The following is a 22754-nucleotide window of genomic DNA, read 5'->3' as shown; positions in this document are numbered from 1 at the left end:
ACGAGATCCACTTCCGGGAACGATTCCTATTATAAAATTCAATTCAAAACATTTGTTTCTTATCGTAGTCAGTTTTTTTTTTCAAAATCTTTTTATTCCCTCTACCACTTTATAAGACATTTTGAAGGAGTAATGTTTTGTTTGTAGAGATATCTGTATGTATTGGACATTGATTTATTTATTCTGAATACCTGTATCCATAAAAATAGATTTATCCCCAAGGTTCATCTCTGTCATTCTTAATGTTATTGTAAACATAAAAACTGAAGTTTTTTTTTTTTTTTTTAAATTAAAAACATATTGCCATCATGTACATTCTGCACTACAACAAAGAAAAACTGGTTGGTTATCACTCAAGGTAAAACCTCTGACTCATTCCCATTCCAAATAAATGCAGATTGGCTATTATTAAATTATTTATTAATGGCTATTCTAGATTTTTTTATATTTATTTTGTTATTCTGTTGAGTCTTGTCCATGTGCCCCTTGAACTAAAATGTTTGACACTCATGAAAAAATTTGAATGAAGTTTGAAAATGTCAGTGAGAAATTTGCATGTTAGGAATGGAATGTTACTTTTTTAACAAGTCCTGAATGAATGAATGAATGAAATACTCTTCTTCTGCCTATAAATTTGCAGTCACTGCAAAAACAAACAAAAAAATTGCTCAGATTCAGTAATAAGGACTTGAAATTTCCCTGTATCTGTAAATGTGTGATAAAAAAAAGTGTTTATTTGATGAACTATCCAGGAAATACTTCCATTTGTTTGGTCCTTTCTTGTTTCAGTGTGACGATGAGATGCAGAAAAGCTGAAAAAAACAAAACACACCGCAGCAGCCGTTTGTCTTAATCTGGTCACTTTTTAATCTCACAAAACACATGAATCCGAGACACAGGCTCGGCTTTTTGTTCTTTTGTTTTTCCTTCTGTGCAGCTAACAATCTCACCAATTTTAAAAACAAAGGAGAAGAAAATAATTTATACATCCTTTTTTGAAAATCATATCTACAAAAATAAAATCAAAATACGAGGACTAAGTCTTTACAGAAAGAAATTAACATATAAAACAAGTGGGTCTGATCTCTATATTACATGTGTGGTTTTTTTTTTATAATTAAAAAAAAAGACAATGAGATGATAGTTAAAGACGTGTTTATGCATACAGTAGTTCGCACTGTGCAGGGAAGATTTTGTGCAACAACTTTTTTTTTTCTTTTCTTTTTTTTTTTAAAAAAAAAAGGAAAATCAGTTTTAGTTTGAAGCCGCTCGCGGCCGCAACGCTGATGTCAATGTACAAGATGAATGAAAAGGGAATTATTGAAGATAGGAGGAGGTGCAGAGGTAGAAACTGGAGATATGAGAGAGAGAGAGAGAGAGAGAGAGAGAGAGGAGAGAGGAGGAGAGAGGAGAGAGAGAGAGAGAGAGAGAGAGAGAGAGAGAGAGAGAGAGAGAGAGAGAGAGAGGAGAGAGAGAGAGAGAGAGAGAGAGAGAGAGAGAGAGAAGCTTTGTTATCTCTGTGAAGTATAGCTGAGTGACGAGACGTGAAAATAGTACTGAAAGTGAACAGAACTGAAATCTGGTTTGAAAACATCACGAAAAATCCCTTTGAAACATCTCACTTTGGTGGAACTTTGTGTTTTTTTTTCCTTTGCGAGTTCCTTCGAGGTCAGCTGCTGTTTCTCTTCTCTTCTTAGTGAAACGGAGAGATCAAGTGTAGAAAGTGGCTTGTTTAGGGTTTTGTTTTTTTTTACTGTAGTGCAGTCAGTTCTGCAGCTGGTGAACCGCTGGTGAGTGAAACTGAAACTCCGTCCTCTCAGATGGGAATGTCAAAAGAAATTAATTCGCAGCGTAAATTCCCATTTCTCTTTATGGATTAGAATCAAACCCACACAGGTGTGGTTTGAGGAACAAACGACTGAGTTACAGCCACATTAGGGAAACTTTGTTTTAGCATTAATTTACACGAAACCCCGAGTTTAATACTAAGTTTCATGGATTAATTGTTCAAAGTGTGAAGAAAAGAGCTTGAAATGAAAAGAACTTTGCGAGATAAAGTCAAAACTGTTAAAATAGTCGACTTTGCGCCGTTTTGACTTCATTTTAATGGACTTTTCTTCACGTCTTTGAGCACAACTCATCATTTTCCCTCAAATTAGCTTCATTTCAGACTTTTTCTTCACTTTTAAAACACTAAATAAAAATAATCCTCTATTTTTTCCCCCTTACTGTGGCTTTAATTCACCATCATTAAAAAAAAAAAGATAAAGTAACTTTGCAAGTAGTGGTTTGATTTCTGTGAAATACACATAATCTGATATGAACACCAACACCGCTCCCTGAAATACAGAGATTTAGAGATTAACTGGCTGGATTAGCTTAATTTAGGGATTTTAAAAATGACAAATAAAACAGCCACAGCTCAGTTTTCATCCATTTGGTGGAAACAAACAGATTTACCTACTTAAACAGCGGCGAATCATCGTCACGTTTGATTTGTTTTAAAAAAAATAAGGCTTCATGAAAACAGAAATCTGGTTTTTCCACAGTGCTACATACCGAACCGACTCTCAGCCCTTCCTGCAATAAATACTTGGGAGTTAATGTCCTCAGAAACAACTCAGATATGTTTATCGGTTGGCTTTGTGAGTTTTTTCACCCCAAAAACAAAACGAAAAAACTAAATAAATCAGTGGCCTTGCACTAAACGCTTGTTTCAGGTGGAAACGGACTTCACATGAGGCTCTGCGACCCGAACGCGATGCGGGTGAGTTTGCTGGTTCACAGTATTTACCGCTGATTATGGCGTGCTGGAGAGTTATTCACAGTCGGACCTTGAAAAGTGGCGGCTTTCCGGAGGAAATTCAAGTTTTTAAATCTTCGAATCCGCTTGTTTTTTTTTTTGTTGCGTTTTCCTCCTGCTTGTCGTCGCCCGGCGCTGAAAATGAGGCCTGCCAGCATGTCAGTAGTCAAATAGAGGCTGGAGGAGCCGAGTGTTTCTTCCACAGTGAGCGAGACGGCTGAATGCTGTGTGTGTGTGTGTGTGTGTGTGTGCGCGTGTGAGACGTCGGTTTCCTTACCCAGTGCAAATAACCTGAATTATAAAGACACAGTCCTGAATCCTCCGCTCCCTGATCTGTCCGCTGTCGAGGCAGCAGAAGAGATGCATTGTGGGTAAAGTGCTGGGGGGTGGGGGTGTGTGGGGGGGAGTTGGGTCCCTCTGGTTTTTCCCTCAAACTTAGAAAAAAAAAAAAAAAAAAAAAAAAAAAAAAAAACGGTTTTCTGCTCCATTCCTTCGTTCACTTTCGCGTTTCTTTCCATCCTTCAGACTTTTTGTTTTCTTTTCCGTTCATCTTCAACTTGTCGCTTCGTCCCTTCATGTTCCAGTTTTTTTTTTCTGATGCTCCTTGGAAACCTGGCGAGTCCAAACCACAGAACTAAAAATAAAAAACAAAAGAAATGAGGTCCCTGTGATGTTCTGCACGGCTGGCGGTGCGGGGGGGGGGGGGAGGTGTGGGGACAACAGGTGCGTCTGGATGCAAGACGAAGTGCGTAGCGGGTCCGGCGACGCGGCGGCGCCGTCAGAATCCGGTGGACAGGATCTTGGGCCCCGCTGGGCTGCCCTCTTTACCTGCCCGGCGAGAGAAGAAGAGGAGAGGCGTTCAGCGCGCGAGGAACCGGATACCGGCAGCGATCTCAAGTCGATGCGGAGAACTTTGGAGGTGCTGACCGTCTCCCGAGCTGCGATCCAGAGACGGCGTCCGGGAGACGGTGGCTGAGCGGCAGTGCTGATCGTCAGGCGGCTCTCTGAGGGTCTCCAGCAGCTTGTGGTGGGCCGCCTCGATCTCCTGTGAAGGGCGGGGGTTGGTTAGGAGGACAGTAATGAACAAAAGACTCGAACCGAGAAGAGGGTCGAACGCATTGGTCCTGATCTCAGCCTGACCAGGTAAAACAGCTATAAGAACTTTACAGTTTTTCCTGTAACAAAAAATAAAAAGCATTGTGAGCAACAACACGTTGATTCTTCCACATCGGTCTGAACTCACCTTCAGCTGTCTCAACTTGGTCATCAAGCTCTCGATTGTGTGAAAAATCTCGTCTACATTTCTGATCATGTGTCTCCGCGGCACGGCCCTCTCCTGGCCCGCCTCCTCCTCCTCCTCCTGGTAGGCGCCGCCGCCTGCCGTTTGGTCCTCGGGCTGCGTTAGCGACGCCACCGGGCCGTCCGAGGGGAGGCCGTCGGCCGTGGGGGTCACGAGGTCGTCGGTGACGCTCTCTCCCTGCTCCGACGGCAGCACCAGGTAGAAAGTGTTTCCTGCGGCGAGGAGATGCGGCGACGCGTCAGCCGGCGGATCCACAGCGAGGATCATCTCTCAGAGTACGGATTAAAATTAATCTGATATCTGCAGCGCTCGACCAGATCGGTCATCATTACCCTCGGCTTTGGCCCCGCCTCTTGACCCGGCTGATTGATGGGAGACATGATCAGAGGTGCCGTCAGGGACAGAAGAAGAAGAAGGAGGAGGACCCGCAACCACGGCTATGCACAGAGGATAGAGGTGTGACAGAGGGGCGGCAGTGAGGAAGTCAAAAAAATGTTATCGTGATCGTAACGGCAAGCGGAAGTGTGCAGGAAAAAAACAATTTTGAAAAAAAAAAAAAAAAAAATCCCAGGATGTGGAAGAAACATGCAAAGAAAGCAGCAGAGGAAGAAACCGACACCGAACATTTCAGAGCGAATCACAGATGCATGTCGCCGAGTTTAGGTGGAAACGGGAGAAATATTGATCTACAGAGTTGCATTAAACATTAAGTCGACCCTGTTTTCTGTCTCCGTTCGTGGTTTGAGGACGATGCTGAGTTACTGCGACGCCGTTACCTTTCCTCATGACCTGAAAGCTCTGCAGCTCTGCGTCCGAGGGCGGAGCCTCTTCGGGCGGAGCCTCTTCGGGCGGAGCCTCTTCGGGCGGAACCTGTTCGGGCGGAGCCTGTTCGGGCTCCTCCCACTCGCCGGCGCTCGAGGCGAGGATGGCCTCGAGGGGCTCCGGCGGCGGCGGCGTTGGCTCGGCGAGCGCGCTCCGCTCGGTGGCCGTCTCGTTGGTGGGCGTGTCGTCCGAGTCGTGGCTCCACCCGTCCTCCTCCAGGTCTCGCAGGATGAGCTGCCGGAGCGTCTCCACTGCGAAGGGAAGGACGCCGAGTCGCGTTACGGTTCTGAGAAGCACACGTCTTTCGGGGTGTCTTGACGCTCGCCGCTCTCACCGTCCTGCAGAGCGGCCTCGGCCACGCCGACGGCCCCTCCCTCTGCGCTCGGGAAGGGTTCCGATCGGTCCGTGGGCGTGTCGTCGGAGAGCGCCGCGTCGTCGTTGGAGGAAAGGGGCTTCGTGGGATCCGACAGCTCCGACATGGAGTTGTCTGAAAGACACCGATCGGTTAAAAACCGGGGAACATCGGGGGAACGCGACTCTTCAGGATGAGGTGTGGCTGGAATCCGACCGTCACCTCTGTAGGCGATGCTGTCGGCGGAGACTGGGGAAGAGCTGCGAGGACTGGGGGAGCTGCAGGAGAAGACGCACAGTGATGAAGCAGCTGCTGAGTCGCCTTCATTACCGATCAACAAGCCTGAACTTCACTCACAATGTCGCTATTGATCCGTGATTGATGAGCGGAGAGGAACCGACGGCCGTAGAGATGGTCTTTTCAAGCAACTCTTTCCAGCTGTAAAACAGAAATGTAAACGTTTACACATCTGGAGTCGTGTTTCTGAAGGATCGGACGGCCCGAGACGAGAAAACAAGGCGGCACGGACATGTTTTTCTCCGACGGCGTTCCGGCCACCAGCTCGTAGATCTGCCGCTCCGTGGCGCTGATCACATACAAGGCTCTGTTATCTGGAGAGAAAAGAAAGGGTGTTCATGTCTGTAACTAAATAAATTAAAAAAAAAAAAAAACAAAAAAAACTCTAAATGTAACCAGAGCGATTACTTGTCGCGACGGAGCGGACCAGCAGCGAGTCCAGCTTCACCACGGGGCTGAAGGACGTCTTGCTGTCTCCGCCGCCGCCTCCGCCGCCACCCAGCCAGCGGGACGGATAGCGCAGCTGCAGCCGGTCGTCCGGACCCCTCTGGAGGAGGACCAGGCAGTCCGACAGCAGCAGCGCCTGGATCTCTGATGGAACCAGCAGACGTCAAGCAACGATTTAATGACATTCAACTCAACAGGTTTTGGTTAAAAAAGTCTCTTAAGCTGCTGTTTTTGCTGACCGATCCGCTTGTCTTTGCTAACTTTCCAGGTGAGAGGCCCTTCATGGATCATCCTCTTTGTGGTGAGGTCCAGACTCTAAAACGCGAGGAGAACAAAAACAAAACACTTTAAATACACCGATCGGTTTAACTGGAAGTATTTTCTAACAGATGCACTGCTGTAAAACCTTGAACTGCGGCGCAGCGTCCAGTCTGCGCTGGTACTGGCTGAGCCGCTGCCGGTGCTCCGTTTCCCGGACGTCCTCGTTGACGGCCTGCAGGATCGCTCTGCAGCACGCCTGCGCACGCTGGAGCGAGGGGAGGTCCGGCGAAGCGGCTGCAAACGGAGGGAAATAAATGGATTCCGCCGTTTCATCGTTTCTCTGCGTTTCCCAACAGGCCGGCCGCTTCCCGAGCGCTCACCCTCTGTGTGTTTGAGGATGTTGTCCAGCAGCAGCGGGTACTTGGTGAGTCTCTGCATCTCGGCCACCAGCAGGTCTTTGAGCTGCTGCCTCCGACAGAGAGGGCTCGCTTCACACTCCTGAAACAAGCCACAAGCCAGCCCAGTCACAACCTCCAGGGAGTTTACATGAAACACTGATTTCCTTTCAAAGCTTTTGAGTTCGGAAGGAGAAAATTAAGTGAATTAACCACTGTTTTAACTTTTGCACTGTTATTTACGCTGTCTGTACCTGGATTATGTGAGCAAAGCGGGGGTCTTTCCGCCGTTTGTTCTTGATGAGCTCTCGAGCCTGAGACTGCTGGCCGCACAGCAGCGACGCCTGCTCCTGAAACTCGTCTCCGGCCGCACCTTCAAACTGAAAACGCACGGCAACGATCAGCGACAAGAACAACCACCGTCACGAAGGGCCGAGAGAGCGAGAAAATCTGGATGCTGAACTGACCCTGGCCAGCATTACGTCCCCAATCTCCTGAACGATGGACGCCTCCCGTCGCTTCTTCATCGCCTCACAAAGACTTGCTGCAGAAGGAAATGATGCAGAAGCAACAATATGTCATATCCATATCTAGACTCATTTCAAACTCGTTAACATGACTTTTCTTTCGCCGGTTTGCAGACGCACCGTGCAGTTCGTAGACCTGGTGCAGGTTCGGGAAGATGCAGGCCAGCTCTTCGGAGTTGAGGACAGACTGCATTTTCTGGAAGAAGACCTGATCCAGGACTTTCAAGGTGCGCACGTGGGACACCTCTGTGGTGAAGAGCTCTGAGGAGGAGGAAGAGAAAGGAAGTCAGTGCACCTTTAAATGAGAAAAAACACTGAAAGGGTAAGTGTTATATAATTTCTAGAACGACAGGATTTGTTTGGAGGGATTGAACCACCTCCCCTGGTCTATATATTCCACCTTATGTTGGATGAAAGACTGCAAATTCAAATAAAATGTATTGAGTTGAGTCAGCGGGTTGAAAACATGTTTATCAACATCAACTCGTACCGTAGATGACGGCCTGCCGCTCCACCTCCCGCGGGCTCAGCGTGGCGAGGAGCTGAGGGGGAACCGTGTCCTGCCAGTTCTGGCGCTCCGAGGCCTCGTCGTCCGGCGCCGCGGCGTCAGGCAGCAGAGCCAGCGGCGAGTCCACACTCCTAAAAATTCAGTGCACACAAACAGAAAGGAGAACTTTGAATTTATCCTGAATAACTTTAGAGATTCAAAGTTTTACAAACCAAACTGGGAAAACGTCTGAATTCTGTGGCCTGCCGTCGTCATGAGGATTTCTATCAGCGGTCTATCTCGGGGGCTTCGAGGTGACTCACCTGCGCCTGGACCGAGGGGTGTATGGGGGTGTAGGGTTCTCTAGAGACCTGAGTGCGAGAGAGAGCGGAGACAGTTGGAGTGAAAACCTAAACTTCTCAGAAAGAGCTTTGAAGCTTTGCAGCGTAGTGGATAAAGAGCGGGTAGCTGAAGTCCGGATCGGAGGCCTCTGCTGGCGGGAGAAATCGTCAATTCACAGGAAAACGCTCGGCGAGTGTGTGTGTGTGTACCGTGCCGAGCTGCTGGACGCAGAGGACGAGGCGCTGTGCTGCAGGGGTCTGAGGCCGGCCGCCTCGCCCTCCTCGCCGCAGTCCTCCATGTCCACGTCGCTGCGAGAGCGAGGGACGGACTCGCTCCCCGCGGCGGCGCCGCCCCGCCGGCGGCCCTCGCCCTGCGCCTTCAGCGACTCGCTGCGGGCCAGACGCACCGACACCGTTGGGCTGGAAGAGAGTGACAGAGAGGACTCGTTTTGGAAGATCCGTCCACCAGTCATCACTATCTGTCAAATATTTCTGTCAATAAGTCACAGGAGCGCCAAGCTACATGCACTGCAGACTAGGGATGTGCGATATGACGATTTAAGATCGTTAAGGATTACCGTATTGGCCCGAATATAGGACGACTCCGATTATAACACGGCCCCTATTTGTCAAAGATCATTTTGTGATAAAAAAAAAAAAAAAAAACGCTGAAGACAATAAGGTCACTCATAAAACAACTTTTTATTATTCAATTATTATAAACTCAAAAACTCACAACTGAGATAACATTTCACGAGATATAAAATGAAAAAATATTACTACAGTATTGAATAAAAAATATATTCTCTTTCTCAAAATAAGAAACAATAAGCAACAAATAAGAACCTCAAGGGGTCAAAACTGCATAAATGATGTAAATAACTTTCCAGTCCCTTCAGCTGAATCAGGCTCTGGTGGTGGGCATTCTATCTTTCCGTTCTTCAGTGACGTATTCACTCACCCTTCTATCAGTCTCTCTGAAGCGCTCTTGAGACCACGGAAAGCTTTTCTCATAGCGTTACCATTCTGTGGGCGTTTTTTTTTCTGTGCTCTCCACTCTGCTACACCAGATCTCCTGGCGGCTTGGCAGTAGTTTGATGACTCTGCTGCGTTGATCACCATCAGTTTAAAGTTGGTATCATAACTTCGCCTCTGTTGTTTGCTCAGTTGTCCAGCGTTCAGCCCCTTTGTTCCAGATGATCCGCCATTTTTCATCAGATCATTTGATCTCATTTCATCGCTCCACTCGCTCTCTGGTCAGTGATACTTTGGCTCCATCTAGTGGCGCGGATGGGTAGTGACCATCTACCGTAAGTCCGCGATTATAACACGACCCCACTTTTTAGGATGCAATTTCTGGAAAAAAACATCGTCTTACATTCGGGCCAATATGGTATAACATCGGGACGATCTCATAAATCAGAAAGATCGTTAAATCGTCTATTGGGCCTCGTTCTTTTTTCACCTATATATAATTTTTGGAGTGATGTTATCTGAAAGCTTCATATAATATTAACTAAATATTCCCTCTAGTGCAGTTCTCCACATACATAATAGATACATGCATACAAGCAACATTAATGACGATTAAAAACAAAAACAAAAACAAAACAAAAACGCAGCCACAGCCAGTGCTGCGTTCATGTTGACTCGGGGACGCAAAGGCAGCTGACAACGAGCGCAGCGCGGTGTGACAGCTTCTCTCTTCTAACTGCAACTACTGCTGGGTGGAGGCTGTGTCAGGCAGAGCTGGTTTACAGCAGCAGTACAGGATCTACAAGAGATCAGCCGCCATAGAAACACCCCTAAAAGCTGGAGAGAGAGACGCTGAAGCTAGCACCGATGCTAATGCTAGCTACCGCTAGCAGTTCACAAGCTAGCATGAGGGATTTTATATACAACAAATCACAGAAATGTGAAAAGACACTTAGTGAACATAACATCAAGGTAACAGCTGAAACGGCCCTTTAGTCTGATAACTAGTGGAACGTCTTTGATTTAATGGGATTATGAGGGGCTGTATTTCAATGGAGACAGAGCCCTCTAGTGGTCATATAGCGCAACTATTAAAACTGTATCCCATTAAAACTGCTAAAAAGCTATTTGATATGTTCAGTTTTTTGTGTAACAAAAGTGTACTTTATTTTTCATTATCTTTTACCTCATTTTTAAAAGGAGATAAAAGCTTAGATCTCTGAACAAAAAATAGTGCTCAAGCATTATAGTATTATTCACTCAGGTTATAGATATTAAAGTTAAATTGTTTTTGTTCTAAATTGTTGCCCTTTAAGAGGTAACCAGACAAGTTTGCATTTTTATTGAGCCTTTCCTTTTTAATAATCTGTTTGGTGTGTTTAGTTTTTTTGTTACAAAAGTGCACTCTATTGTTCATTACTTTTTATGTTTGTGTTCATTGCACATTTTGATTAGAAAAAACCTGTACTATTTAAATTAAAGCCAGTTTCTTTGGCTTAAATCGTCTTTTTTTTCCTTTTAGGGTTTTACATGTTTAAATACATTTTATACGTTTTATATGTTTAACATTGGGGAAAAAATGGTCAAACTTGCAAATTAGTCTAGAAAAATCAATATAAAAAAGAATTGTGATAAAATCGTGATCGTGATATTGATTTTAAAAAAATCGTGATATGACATTTTTGCCATATCGCCCACCCCTACTGCAGACACTGACCTGTCCATGGCGTCGTCGCCCAGGCTGCTGGAGGAGAGCCTCTGATGCTCGGCGGCCTCGCCGCCCTCCTCGCCCGTCGTGTCCGAGTGATTCTCAAACTGCTGGATGATGTTCCTCACGTTGCCGGGACGGACTGCAGGCACAGACATCACTTCGTTTAACCGCACGATCAAACAGTGGCGTCTAAACTATCAGCAGGGAGAACTTCATGAGTAAGAAAATGTTTAAAATCAAGAAAAAAACGTTTTAAAGGTGTGTTGAAAATTAAAACTGAAGACGGGAGAGCGAGTACCTTCAGTGGGAGACAACGGGACATGGAATGCTAAAAATAAAAATGAAAAAAAAACAACAATAAAAGAAAGAAACCAATAAAGGAGCAAATCAGAAAAACAAAACCATAAGAAATAAAGACATGGATCAACAAAAGGATAAACAAGGTGAACAGAATCAAAATCAGACAAGTGAGAATGTTAAACGTAAATCTGAACTCTTTTCAGTTCCATCATTAGCTGAGAGCGGCACCATGCGGCCAACATCTCCACGCTTACAAACATTCACAAACAGTTGGTTTTATAGGTTATGGTCATGCTGGGCACGTCTGAGTCAGATATCAACTGAAACAACCCCAAATTACTGTAAAATAGATAAAAATTCAAGATAGAGATATCACATACATTCATACTGCCCTTATGGTCGGTCACAATTTGGACATATTTTTGCAGAATTCACCAAGATCAAAGTTGCTGATAATAGTTTGTAAATGAACTGTGTGTGTGTGTGTGTTTATTTACTGGATTGTGCTGTGGTCCGGGGTTTGCCGATGTACTTCAGGATGGGATTTCTCTTCTTGTCCTCTCCATCTTTCTCTTTCTTGGCACCAGGCAGCTGTGGAGAGAAGCATCACATGTTAATATAGCATGTAATATTTCCATCTGGTTAAAACACTGGACGATTAACTTTTCATCAGGCTGGCAGTAAAATCCTCATTTCTCCAGAAAACAGCCTGACTAATGAAATCAGTGATGATACAAATTTATGAAAAAGTATTTCTTTTTGTTCAGACAATAAATAATAAGAATGTTTTAGTTTTTCAATTTTGAAAGAACCGTGTTTGATTAGTTGAGCTAACACACCTTTCTTGAATACTTCCATGTAAACCTAAATGTGGAATCATGTGTGCATGTTCCAAATGTCAGTGCAAAGCATTATGGGATTGATCCGCAGAGAAAACTGGATGATGTTGGGAAAAAAGAACAACAGAGCATCCATCACAAAACTTAAAAAAAAAAAAAAAAAAAAAAAAAAAAAACAGTGGGGCAAAAAAGATGGTTCAATAAATAAATAAACAAATAAATAGAGACCTGGAACAACAATAGTTCATAAAAATAATGTGGAAAAACATTCAATTTTTAATGCAGCCCAGAAATCTTGTTTGACAAATTCACCATATTCTATATTTATAATAAAGTTTGCTAAACTTCCACCACAGCGGCCACGTCACTGCACTTTCACCCCTGGAGAAGTCAGATCCACCGCTTACCTTCTTGGTCTTGAGGAACGCGAGCCACTTCTCCTTCTCCGTGCTCAGGCCGGGGAAGACCTTGGAGTCCCGGAGCTTGATCCCAGAGTGTCGCAGGTAGAGCAGCACGGCCGACGCCAGAGGGGAACTGGGGGCGGCGGGCGGAGACAAACACACAGAGCAAACACAGGCGTGAGAAGACGAACCCGGCGGGGGAGGTGATGGTAAACAAGCAAACAACGTTTCTTCACTGCTTTTACCTTCTGTCTTCTTCATGCTTGGATCTGCAGTGGAAACAAAAAGGCATAAAAATGTTAGCTTTCTCTTGCTCGCTCAGGTACAAACTCCACCTCAAGACGCCGTGTGTGACGCCGCAGACCGGTCACGGGAACCGGCGTGAATGGGAGTCGAGTGAAAGGAGTAAATGTCATGTGCTTTCGAGGCTTTCGCGGCCGAGGGCAACGACCTTTGTTATGGCAGCGCCGTCTTCCACTTTGCAATAACTGTTTTATAGCGGCGAGAGCGACCAGCCGCGTTGCCGGGGAAACCCGGCTGACTGTGTGTTCAAGTCACACTCATTTAACGAGCCGGGACGTAATTCACTGTATTGTCAGCGAGCCGACGGAACGAAATCTACAGGTTTTTCACAGTTTTTAAGTGAGAGGAAGAGGAAAGCGTGAAAACAGACTCACAGGATCTCCCAGAGGGCCGTGACCTGTCGGTCCACCACCTGCTTCTCTTTGCTGGGGTCTCCGTCCAGGTGCTGCAGGTCTCCCTCTCCGAACAGGGAGCCCAGACCCATCATCTGCTTGTTCCTGCTCCCACAACACAACAACACTCCTGTTAACGCTGCACTGATTCTCCAACTCCGGTACACACACGCCCTCTAGTGGCATTTCAAAAAAGAGTCACATTTGTTGAAAATTAAACGATGGTTGAATATTTCTACTTGAACACACAATAGTAGAATTCACATTAGACATGTTCACTGCTGCTATGAAGATTATTTACTGAAGTTTCTTTATATTTTTCTATATACTGTACGTTTAAACTCAACTCGATCTCGTTCAACATGTTTAAAGTGAAAATTTAGAAATAGCAGCTGTTCAGACTGCAAATTGATGACAAAGATAATAGAAAAATAAATTTACATATAGATTTAAGTGGTTTTAATTGTATGCTTTGTTTCAATTTTGATAATCTTCAAATTAATTTCTATTTCAAATCACATTTTGCCTTCATCCACACACCACTCCAGGACGCTACACACACGTTCTACTATTAATGATCTATTATTTATATCGTACCAATATTTGAATGAAAATACATTCAACACGGTCCCTGTATGAGCCTTTGGTGCTTTGTTGCAACATGGTAATACTTGTAACTAGCTGAGATTTTAAAGGCTGGCCTGATTCTCTCAGTATTCAGCATGACTGTGGCGTCACGTGTCAAATTAGAGACAACAAAGTTCTGTGTTGCACACGTATGGATTGATGTTGATGTTAGTTGATAGTAACACACCTGTAGTCCTGAATCTGGTCCTGGATGTCGGGCAGCACCTGCTGCTGCAGCTCTGAGAGAGGCCCCCGGATGTCCTCCTGAGCTTGGAGCCGACTTTCTGAAAAGACGACCGAAATCACACTCAACTTCCGGCCGCCTCAGACAAATCAAATTTTCAACCAACGCTGCATTTGTTTTGTTCATGAATGTAGCAGTGAGCAAGAACTGAAACAAGCAAAGCTAAAAATTACAGTGATCTTTCAGTCGGCTTACCGATATCTGACAGGTACTCGTCTCGTACTTTGATTTTCAGAGGCTACGGGAAACAAAAGGTTTCATGTTTCAGACACGTTACAATGAAGAAATGGCAAAAGTACGCTTGACGTCGGTACATACGGCGTCTGGATCCAGGAAGTGGGAGCAGATCTGAGGGGCGAGTGCACGGGCGTCTTTCGTGCTGGAGCCCAGGTAGGCCTCCACCGACAAGTAAAACAGCTGATGGAGATGAAAGCAAATCGTTAATGGAAAAAAATTCAAATAAAAGATTCTGGAAGCACAATAAGATACGACTGAAACCAGTGTTTGGTGAGATCGGACTGACCAGCGGGTTGGGGTCCAGAAGCTGAGTGAAGACGTATCTCATGAACACCGTCATGTGCGCCGGGCGGGACTTTAACAACTCGATGTCCTGGAACGGGCCGTCCATCTGAAACCAAACAGTTTTTTAAAAAAAAGTCTGCATTTGCAAGAAAAAAAAAAAAACAGTAAAGCAAGAAGTGCGTCCTCACCTCATTAAAGGCATAACCATCTTCATCTTCCTCCTCGGGTCCGATGATCTGAGGTTTTCCAGGCTTGGAAAACAAAAACACAGACTTCATTAACAAAAGAAACACCGGTTAACGTCCTGGAAGACACGACTCGCTCATTCCTCATTCATAAAGTGCTCATGCAGTGCAAAACGAGACACATGAGAGGAGGACTGTGGTGAGACGTTTTGTTTTCAGCCTCACTGCTTCCCTCTACATTTAATCAAAGCAACTGTCATGATTAAAACCAATTAATTTCTACTTATTTACAAATTGTTCTGGTGAACGCTTCAAGCAGTCACTGCAGGGGGGCTGAGGAGAACACAGACGGTGGCAAATGGAAAGAAAAACAGTCAAACTCAGCAGGTAACAGTCATGGTGCACAACAGCCGCTTCAACTGTACTGCACCTTTCTGGTGGATATTTTCTTTCATAAGACACAACATGAGACAAGAGAGCTTAAGATGATGAGAAGTACAAAAGGAGAATAGATCGAGGACGGCGTCCATGTCTCAGATATGTCTCTCCATTCAGTCAGGGAGGGGTTAATTACTTCTACATGGATTCTTATGAGGAAAAACAGCTGACAACAAACTGTGAGAGGAAGCGAAGTTTGACTGTAAATGAAGCAGCAGGCCAGCAGCTCCTGCTCTGTACAATCAGTGTAAGATGAAGAAACACAATAAAAAACTACATTTACTTTCCAACTCTTCCGTGTTTCTCCTGAAAATGGAACTTAAACTTCATCTGTTTTTTCCTCTTTCTGAGGTTTTTCTAGTGCTTTTGTAACTGACATAAAAATCATAAATAAAAACCTAATATTAAAACATTCTGTCAGGAAACATTCTCTTCAGCACTGGATTTCAGATGATGCCTCCTCCATTTTAGTGTGGAAACAGAAAAGCCTTATTGACGTCTTTTAAAGATGAAATCCATGTTTTTTAGTTACAGAAAAGTGAGAATTACTATAAAAAGACTGTTGTAAAGTGGCGCAACGTTTAAAAGCCACTTTACTAAAACAGAGCTTCTTTAAGGATCTTTTAACGGTGTGTTTGTTGTTAGAAAATAAGTAACTTTGCTGTGTGTTTCAGGTCATTTAAAGGGTTCTGGGGTTTTTATTCTCACTGTGTGAGGTTTCATTCACACAACTGTATGAAGAAAAAAAAACTCTTTCCTAAACTGATGCAAGGCTTTAAAATAGATTAGGATCTTTCCTAATCTATTCAAATCTATTCAAATCTAATCTATTCTTCCTAAACAATTCAAAATAACCTGAAAAATAGAGGAATTCCTAAGTCAGCTTTGTGCATGTGTGTGTATGTGTGTGTGTGTGTGTGTGTGTGTGTGTGTGTGTGTCAATCTCACCAAGTCAGACAGGGTGTGTGTGTCGGAGTTCTGCCGTCGGTGTAGGGAGGTCCTGAAGGAAAATGAGGGGGAGGAGTGGGGGCTCTCAAATGCCTGGAAGGAAGGGAGGGAGGGAGGGAGGGAGGACGGACGAGGGTAACGGGATGAGCGGGATCGTCACGTGCACAAGCACACACACACACACATATACACTCACGCTTATAGAGGTGGAGACTGGCCTCACCTCCATGTCTCCTTCACTGGAGTCCATTGACACTCGTCCTGAGGAGCAGAGGAGGGTTTAAATCACTTTAAACCCACAACTTCAATCACTTTTATTCATAGTTTAAACCCTCGGAAGTGAAGATTGAAAAACACATAAAAAATTAAAGAAAAAAACCCACAGACCTTCCCCAGCAATGACGTAGCTTGAAATAGATTCTAACTTTGTTCCCTCCTGTAAAAGTAAACAAAGCACAAGTTAGATTTCAGATCAAGCAAAGAAAGCACATCACTCTTTAACGCCATCAATTCAGTTTTATTCACCTGTTTTCTCTTCACTACATTACTGGCATTTTAAGCTTTTATATAACAATTTTTATGATTAAAATGATTATTATGTACCAGTCTTTTTCCCCAACAGTGTTTAAAAAAAAAAAAATTTTATCTTTGAGGAATTAAAGTTCAAATATCAGATTATTCATTTGTGATCCCTTATTCAAACAACCAAATATGCGATCATGAATTACTAGATTTTTGTCAGATGTATTATTAGATAGTAAACATCCTAAAAGACAGATATGAGGTGGGGGTCTCACCAGATCTTGCTGAATCTTGACTCGGACTTGGTGAGCTCTCCTCTTGGCACTTTCGATCCGCTCCTCCAGTGACGGCGACGGGTTCTTCAGCTGCTCGTCCATCAGACCCTTCACGTCAAACACACAGTTATCCGATTATCCATCGCAACATTTCGGCTGCAGTCAATAGATTTACACAAAAATGCTTGAACGCCAGCATGCGTGCTTCAGTAGAAAGTGTGTTTTTGCTCACACTGAGGTAAAAGACAGCAAGATGAAACGAGGACAGCACTTTTTCTTTTTTGTACTTGCATACCTGCAGTTCAGCTTCTTCCTGCTCCAGCATTTTCCTGAGTATCTGACTGGCATGTTTTTGCACTTCTGGGTCCTAAAAGAATGCAAACCATGTCTTTTATCTGGCCTGATATCGCTCCTGCGGCCCAAACACGCCGTTTGGAGCTGGTAAATGAGTATAAATGGTGTTTACGCTGGCAGGTTGACTCACTTGCAGTGGCCTGGGCCCCGTGATTCTTTGGGAAGGGGAGATGCCCAGCCCAGAGGGCAGGGGTGGGGGCGGAGGGGGCGGGGCCTCTCCTCCCAGAGACGTTCTTTGATTGGGGGGAAGGTCAGTGGGGAGGGGCTCTAAAGGCAGGGAGGCGGCTGACGGCGGAGGCCCTTGTAGCGTCAGAGCGACGTAGGTTCCAGCTGCGAGGCGAGAGGAAAGAGTAACGGAAACATCTGCAGAGGAAAGGATGAAGTGGCGACGATTACTGATTCTAAACTCACATTTTATGAGCTTGACCACCTCGTGATGCGACATGGAAGACACCAAGGAGCCGTTCACCTGAGAAAGTTCAAGAGAATTAACAATGAATTCAGGCAGAGACGCACAGCCGTCGATTCATCGTGTGAGAAAGCCGAGAAAACCTTTATGATCCGGTCTCCTTCATGGACCCCGGCCTTGACCGCTGCACCACCTGATGAGAGACACACAGAAACATGCTAAAAAAATCCATCTTAACACAAAGAAAAACATATTTTTTTTTATTGAAATCAAACAGTGAAAATTTTAATTTGTTAACCTGAAACATTAAATAAGATATTCTTAAATCTTCCTGAAATCCAATCATATTTTGACCTGATGTAAATGAAAATACACGTTTTAAAAGTTTGAAACTGTGCAGTGTACACAGCATCAGTGTAGAAATGGCTGCGTACATTTTCAGAAGCATGTCAACAGTAAAAGTAACACAGAGAACAATGATCAAAAACAAGTCATTTCAACAGTCTTATGATCATTTGAATTGAACTATATTTGAAAAACAAAGCATTTAAAGTTCTTCTGAACTCAAGCTAAGTGAAGTAAATTCAAAAATTAACTTTATTTTTGCGGTGTGCTTTAGGATTAGAGTCATTTTTAAGATTGTCTACAAACTTTTCATCAGATTTGTCATTTTTTTTCTCAGTTCTGTAACCATACATGCATAAAGTTTGAAAATGAGTAAATAAACACATCTTGTGTGGAAGCGTCCTCACCTGGCCGCACGTTCTGCACCAGCTTGACTCTTTCTCCGCACACGGTGAAGCCGAATCCCAGCTGGTCCTTCTGCACCACCACACATCTCTGGACGAGCCCAGGACCTGACACCACAGCACAAGTATAAACTCTATAAAACAGCTCTCAAATCAAAACAATCAAGCCGGTGAGGAGAGCCCAACGTTACCTGTAGCCTCCGTGAAGACGTCCGCCGTTTGCTCTTTCTGCTGTGTGGAGGAGGATTTGCGCTCCGAGTCCCCGATTGTCAGACTGGTGAGCCTGGCGTGGAGGAACGAGGGAGAAGGAGAGGCTGAGTGTGGAATCATGTCAAGCAGGCCAACTTAAAACATACAATAACTAAAAAAAAATGAAAACCCTCCCTCGAACAGGCTGAGGCGGGCGAAGGGAGAATAAATAACAAAAGACAGGGTTGCTGAAGGAAGAGGGATGAAGAGAAGGTGATGAGTAGAAAGAAGGGAGTCTGCAATGGAAAGAAGAATGAGAAGAGTGAAGAAATTTGTGTTTGCTGGACTCCCTCAATGCTTCTTGGCAATAAATGCAATGAAATGAAAAAGCCATTTTCTTGATAAATCAGGGCTGTGAAACACGTTTTAGTTCAGGGGCCAATTTCATCTTGACCAGTGAAATTAAAAGATATAAATTCAAATTTTAAAGTTTTTCCTTATTAAGGTACAGAGCATCTATAATGAAATGAAAATATCAGTACTTTCTACAAAAAAACAAATACTACTGGAAATCATTAAAATCTCAACATAAAGGCAATTGTATCAAAACCTTCTGTATATCTACATGTGCCGACTTCAGCCAACAGCAGAATTTTTCAAGGGCTGATCCCACAAATGCAATTTTCTTACAAAAGTGGCACCTTTCATGAATGGAATATAAAGACTAATACAGTGTGAAACACAAATATCTTCATTTCAGGTGTGAAGTTTATTTGCGGAGGTAGAAACAACGTGGTGAAAAGTGCGCCGTTCGCATTAAAAAGCAACGAGAGAAGCAGAAGGCGGGAAAACTCACCAAGCAGCGAAAGGGCTGAAAGCGAAGCGTGGCAGAAAAGAAGCGAGGCCGGACAGAGGGAGAGAGGAGGAAACATTGAGAGTGAAGTACAAGGAGAGATCAGCAGGAAGGAAGAAAGCATTAAAACCATCCATCCAGCCTGTCATACTCTTATAGATTACTGAAAGTAGAGGATGCGACACAGCGAAGCGATGTTGAGACTTTATAACTGAGATGAGTTTGTTGTGACTGATATTCCCTAATCTCATCTGGGTGCAACTACTTATTTTTTATTAATTTTTTTTTAATCGTCTCAGACATTGTACACAATATTCTGGTCTGGGAGTCATGACACTCTGGAGGAAAACACTGTTATTTTTCATTTACAAAGGCATGCGCAGAGACCTACTAACACCCCCTAAACACTGCAGTAATATTAAAAATATTAGTGCAGTGTTTAATAAGTCATTCATGTCACAGGGATGGGCTGAATTACACCTTTTTTAAGTCAAATTTTGACATATTCACATGATTTTTGGTGAATGCCTGTTCCACTGGTGCTCAGCCATGACACTCAGGGGCCAAAATCATAAGAATGAGTTAAGATTAAACCGTTTATTAAAACAGTACACGTACAATATAACACAGACGTATCACTGCGTGTGGGAGTGTGTGTTTCCAAGCTCTGGTGAGTCAACATATTTGGCAAATCAGATTAAAAAATCCCACCCAGTAGGTATAAATTGGGGGAAAAGAACTGTTATCTGGAAGGAGTCTCAAAGCGCGGGGACTTTTGTATCTACGTGACTGCTTGTGTTTTTGGTAAATCATTCTGTTATCACAACACTTGCCGGAAATACTCCTGCTTATTGCAGTTGGCCTGATACCAAGCAGCAATAATACTAATGTCCGTGTCACAACAGCCACCGCTGAAGACCTTGTTCCATGCTTTAAAGAAGAGCTTGGTGTCAGACAGTTCTCCACCACAACACATCTGGGTATTACTTTAAACAGAGTTACATTCCTTCCATAATCACCTCCAATATCATCAACCTGGATCTTCCACTGAACCATGTCTCAGAGTTGATCTGTGGATCCTAACATTTGGGAGGATGTTGTGACTGCGTGTTGTGTCTCGTACCTGTCCAGGGTGGAGGTGGGCTGGCGGAGGCTCATGTCTGCAGCCCGGTGACACTCCTGTCTCCTTCCTGGTGTGGGATCAACACTGTACCTGGGCCTCTTTCATTATCTGCGTCTTCATCTCTTTCCTCTTCACTTCACAGTCCACACAATAAGGCCCCCTCTGTTGGGCTTTTTTTTTCTTCCTTTCCTTTATCAGATCCTGGAGCTACTCAGAAGCAGGTTCAGATCAGACAGAGGGGTCTTCATGTTCCCATCCACAGCAGGAGTCCTACTTATAGGGGTTTAAATGAAAGTGCTGCTAAATCCAACCCTTAAACGTGGCTATTGCTCATGCACTCACTAGTGTACGTCTCTAGTTAGAATAAATACAAGAAACAAAGACTGTTAGTGGCTTGGTGCAGCAGATAAAGAGCAGTCTGCTTCCTCAGAGGTCATGAATCATGAATGAGTGGCTGATATGTCTTGTTATTCTCCAGGTCAACAACAGCCCTGCCTTTCAGAGCCTGCCTGGAGCTAATGTTCAGTTTACCACACAGAATTCACTTATTTCACTCAAAATAGAGCTATCAGCACTGGATTAACTTAGATGTTTAGTGACCTTTTCCTTCACAGCAGACACAAAAGCCTGTGTGCCGAGCAAGATAATCCCACACAAACAAACTAAGGTGGCTAAACTGAAAGTGATTTAAAACGTCATATGACCTGTACTGGTAGGTTAGTGCAAATTACTCCACATACGACACGACGTACCCAGGCTTAACGAGTAAACAGTGCATCTCCAAACCACTTTCCAGGCTGACTGTAAGTGTCTAGAAATGAATGTTAGCACAGTGTAAACAATCAGGACGAAACCAAGAGGCTACGACTGGTTTCGCTAACAAACGAGCTAATTAGCAAGTATGCTAACATTAACGAGTCCCTCCGCAACGCAGAGCGAGCACAGTGAGGAGGAAAAGGCCAGAGAAAGGTGCGTCTGGGGTTATCTAATTAGCCAACCCGGGAGATCCTGTCGACAACCTGAAGCGGCCTCTGATGTCCAGCTAGCGTTAGCTTGTGGAAGTTAGCTCCGCGAACGGGCCACCTCCAACCAGCGGCATGGCGTTCCAGCTCACGCCGAACCGAAGCACTCAGTGCACGGCTGCGAGACGCGAGTCAGCCCCGCCGCGCCGAGCTGGCCAGCCGGCTGTGTCCTCAAGGCGAAAAGCCGGTCATGGGGACTCCGGGTCCATGCAAATCCCGGCGGAGGCTTTTAGCGTGCAGATTCAGACACAAAGTTGCATGGTTAGCGACTTAGCCAGAAGGCAATACGGTGCCACCTTTGGTCTTCTTTACCCCCAAAAAATGAACACAGTTACAGCGGGACCCGTGTGTCTCCTGAGGCCTTCCAGAAGAATCCACGTTTATCCGCAATCCCTGCTGTTATATTTATTTCCCTTTGCGGCCACAGTTCCGAGAAGTAATGGTGCCTGCTGTGTTGTTATCTTGATGTCCCGACTGGCTTCTGATCCACCACCATGTCCTCAAAGATCAGGCGTCTGAAGCGGTGAAACAGCACCGCCCAGCGGCCAGACGGCGCTACTGCATGCAATTTAAACTTCTTTAACCCTTGATGGCATTTTCTTCATTTTCTGTCACATTACAAGTTAAAAATTCGTGAAAACCACAGAATGCATGATTGATTTGTCATATTAAACATCGAAGCACGTGTTGTGTTTATGTATTGTCTCCTGACCTTTGGCACAACACTCCTTCTCCTGCAGTCGGTGAAGCTGATTGATGCATTCAGGTTGAATGTGTAAAAACACCCGCACCTAAAATAAATGATGCAAATATACATTTTTTTGAAAGACATTGCTTCAAGAAAGTTGTATTTATTACTACAAATCAATACATGATATAATGGAACATCAGTGCTCAATACTGTGTTGCCAGTCTTTTACAGAAATAAAAAGTCTATCTACTTGAGACAATTATTTTTGGGAGAAATAATTCGATTTGAAAATCCTGCTACAATTACCAGCCACATCTTTCTTTGTGTGCTTTGCGTGTTCTCCCAGTGTGTGCATGGCTTTCCTCCAGGTATTCTGATTTCCACCCATAATTCAAAAATATGCATGAGGTTCACTGGAGAGCCCAAATTGCCCCCTGGTGTGAATGCGAGTGTGTGGGTTGTCTGTCTTTCTGTGTTTGTCCTATGATGATCTGATGACCTCTACTGGGTGTATCTTGCTGAGACCGGCACTGGTGGAACAGTCTGCAATATTTCTAGTTTCTGTAAGTCAAGAATAAAAAAAAAAACACAACCAACCTGTGTGTTCAGAGGGACTCAGTAAGTTCTTGTGAAAGGATTATGTTCATGTT

The 22754-nt window shown here is 44.4% G+C and overlaps 1 protein-coding gene across 3 annotated transcripts; it reads right to left on the bottom strand.

Annotated features, from left to right (window-relative positions):
- Positions 1–998: 998 nt before the first annotated feature.
- On the bottom strand, positions 999–21912 carry arhgef11 (Rho guanine nucleotide exchange factor (GEF) 11). 3 transcript variants are annotated; one of them, XM_030086591.1, is made up of 42 exons: positions 20392–21912; positions 19272–19286; positions 18418–18509; positions 18230–18334; positions 17621–17670; positions 17480–17537; positions 17199–17398; positions 17010–17081; positions 16715–16822; positions 16305–16353; positions 16141–16178; positions 15918–16010; positions 14535–14597; positions 14348–14452; positions 14143–14241; positions 14020–14062; positions 13768–13864; positions 12936–13058; positions 12504–12527; positions 12265–12391; positions 11516–11609; positions 11017–11046; positions 10725–10857; positions 8243–8452; positions 8015–8062; positions 7695–7843; positions 7325–7465; positions 7145–7221; positions 6932–7057; positions 6663–6780; positions 6428–6576; positions 6261–6336; positions 5983–6165; positions 5807–5888; positions 5635–5715; positions 5500–5555; positions 5260–5412; positions 4880–5176; positions 4436–4540; positions 4047–4315; positions 3731–3848; positions 999–3631 (listed from the first exon to the last, which is right to left on the bottom strand). In XM_030086591.1, the coding sequence occupies exons 1-42, from the start codon at positions 20424–20426 to the stop codon at positions 3582–3584; spliced, it is 4341 nt and encodes a 1446-aa protein (XP_029942451.1). In that variant the 5' UTR covers positions 20427–21912; the 3' UTR covers positions 999–3581. The 3 variants fall into 3 exon arrangements, with proteins under 3 accessions (XP_029942451.1, XP_029942450.1, XP_029942457.1); XM_030086590.1 differs by lacking the exon at positions 19272–19286 and having other exon boundaries at positions 16114–16178; XM_030086597.1 differs by lacking the exon at positions 19272–19286.
- Between the last annotated feature and the right edge of the window lie 842 nt (positions 21913–22754).

Source organism: Salarias fasciatus, chromosome 3 (assembly GCF_902148845.1).
Source record: "Salarias fasciatus chromosome 3, fSalaFa1.1, whole genome shotgun sequence".
Lineage (NCBI taxonomy): Eukaryota > Metazoa > Chordata > Actinopteri > Blenniiformes > Blenniidae > Salarias > Salarias fasciatus.
Note: the sequence above shows the minus strand (reverse complement) of the source record. Positions and strands in the feature narration are given on the sequence as shown.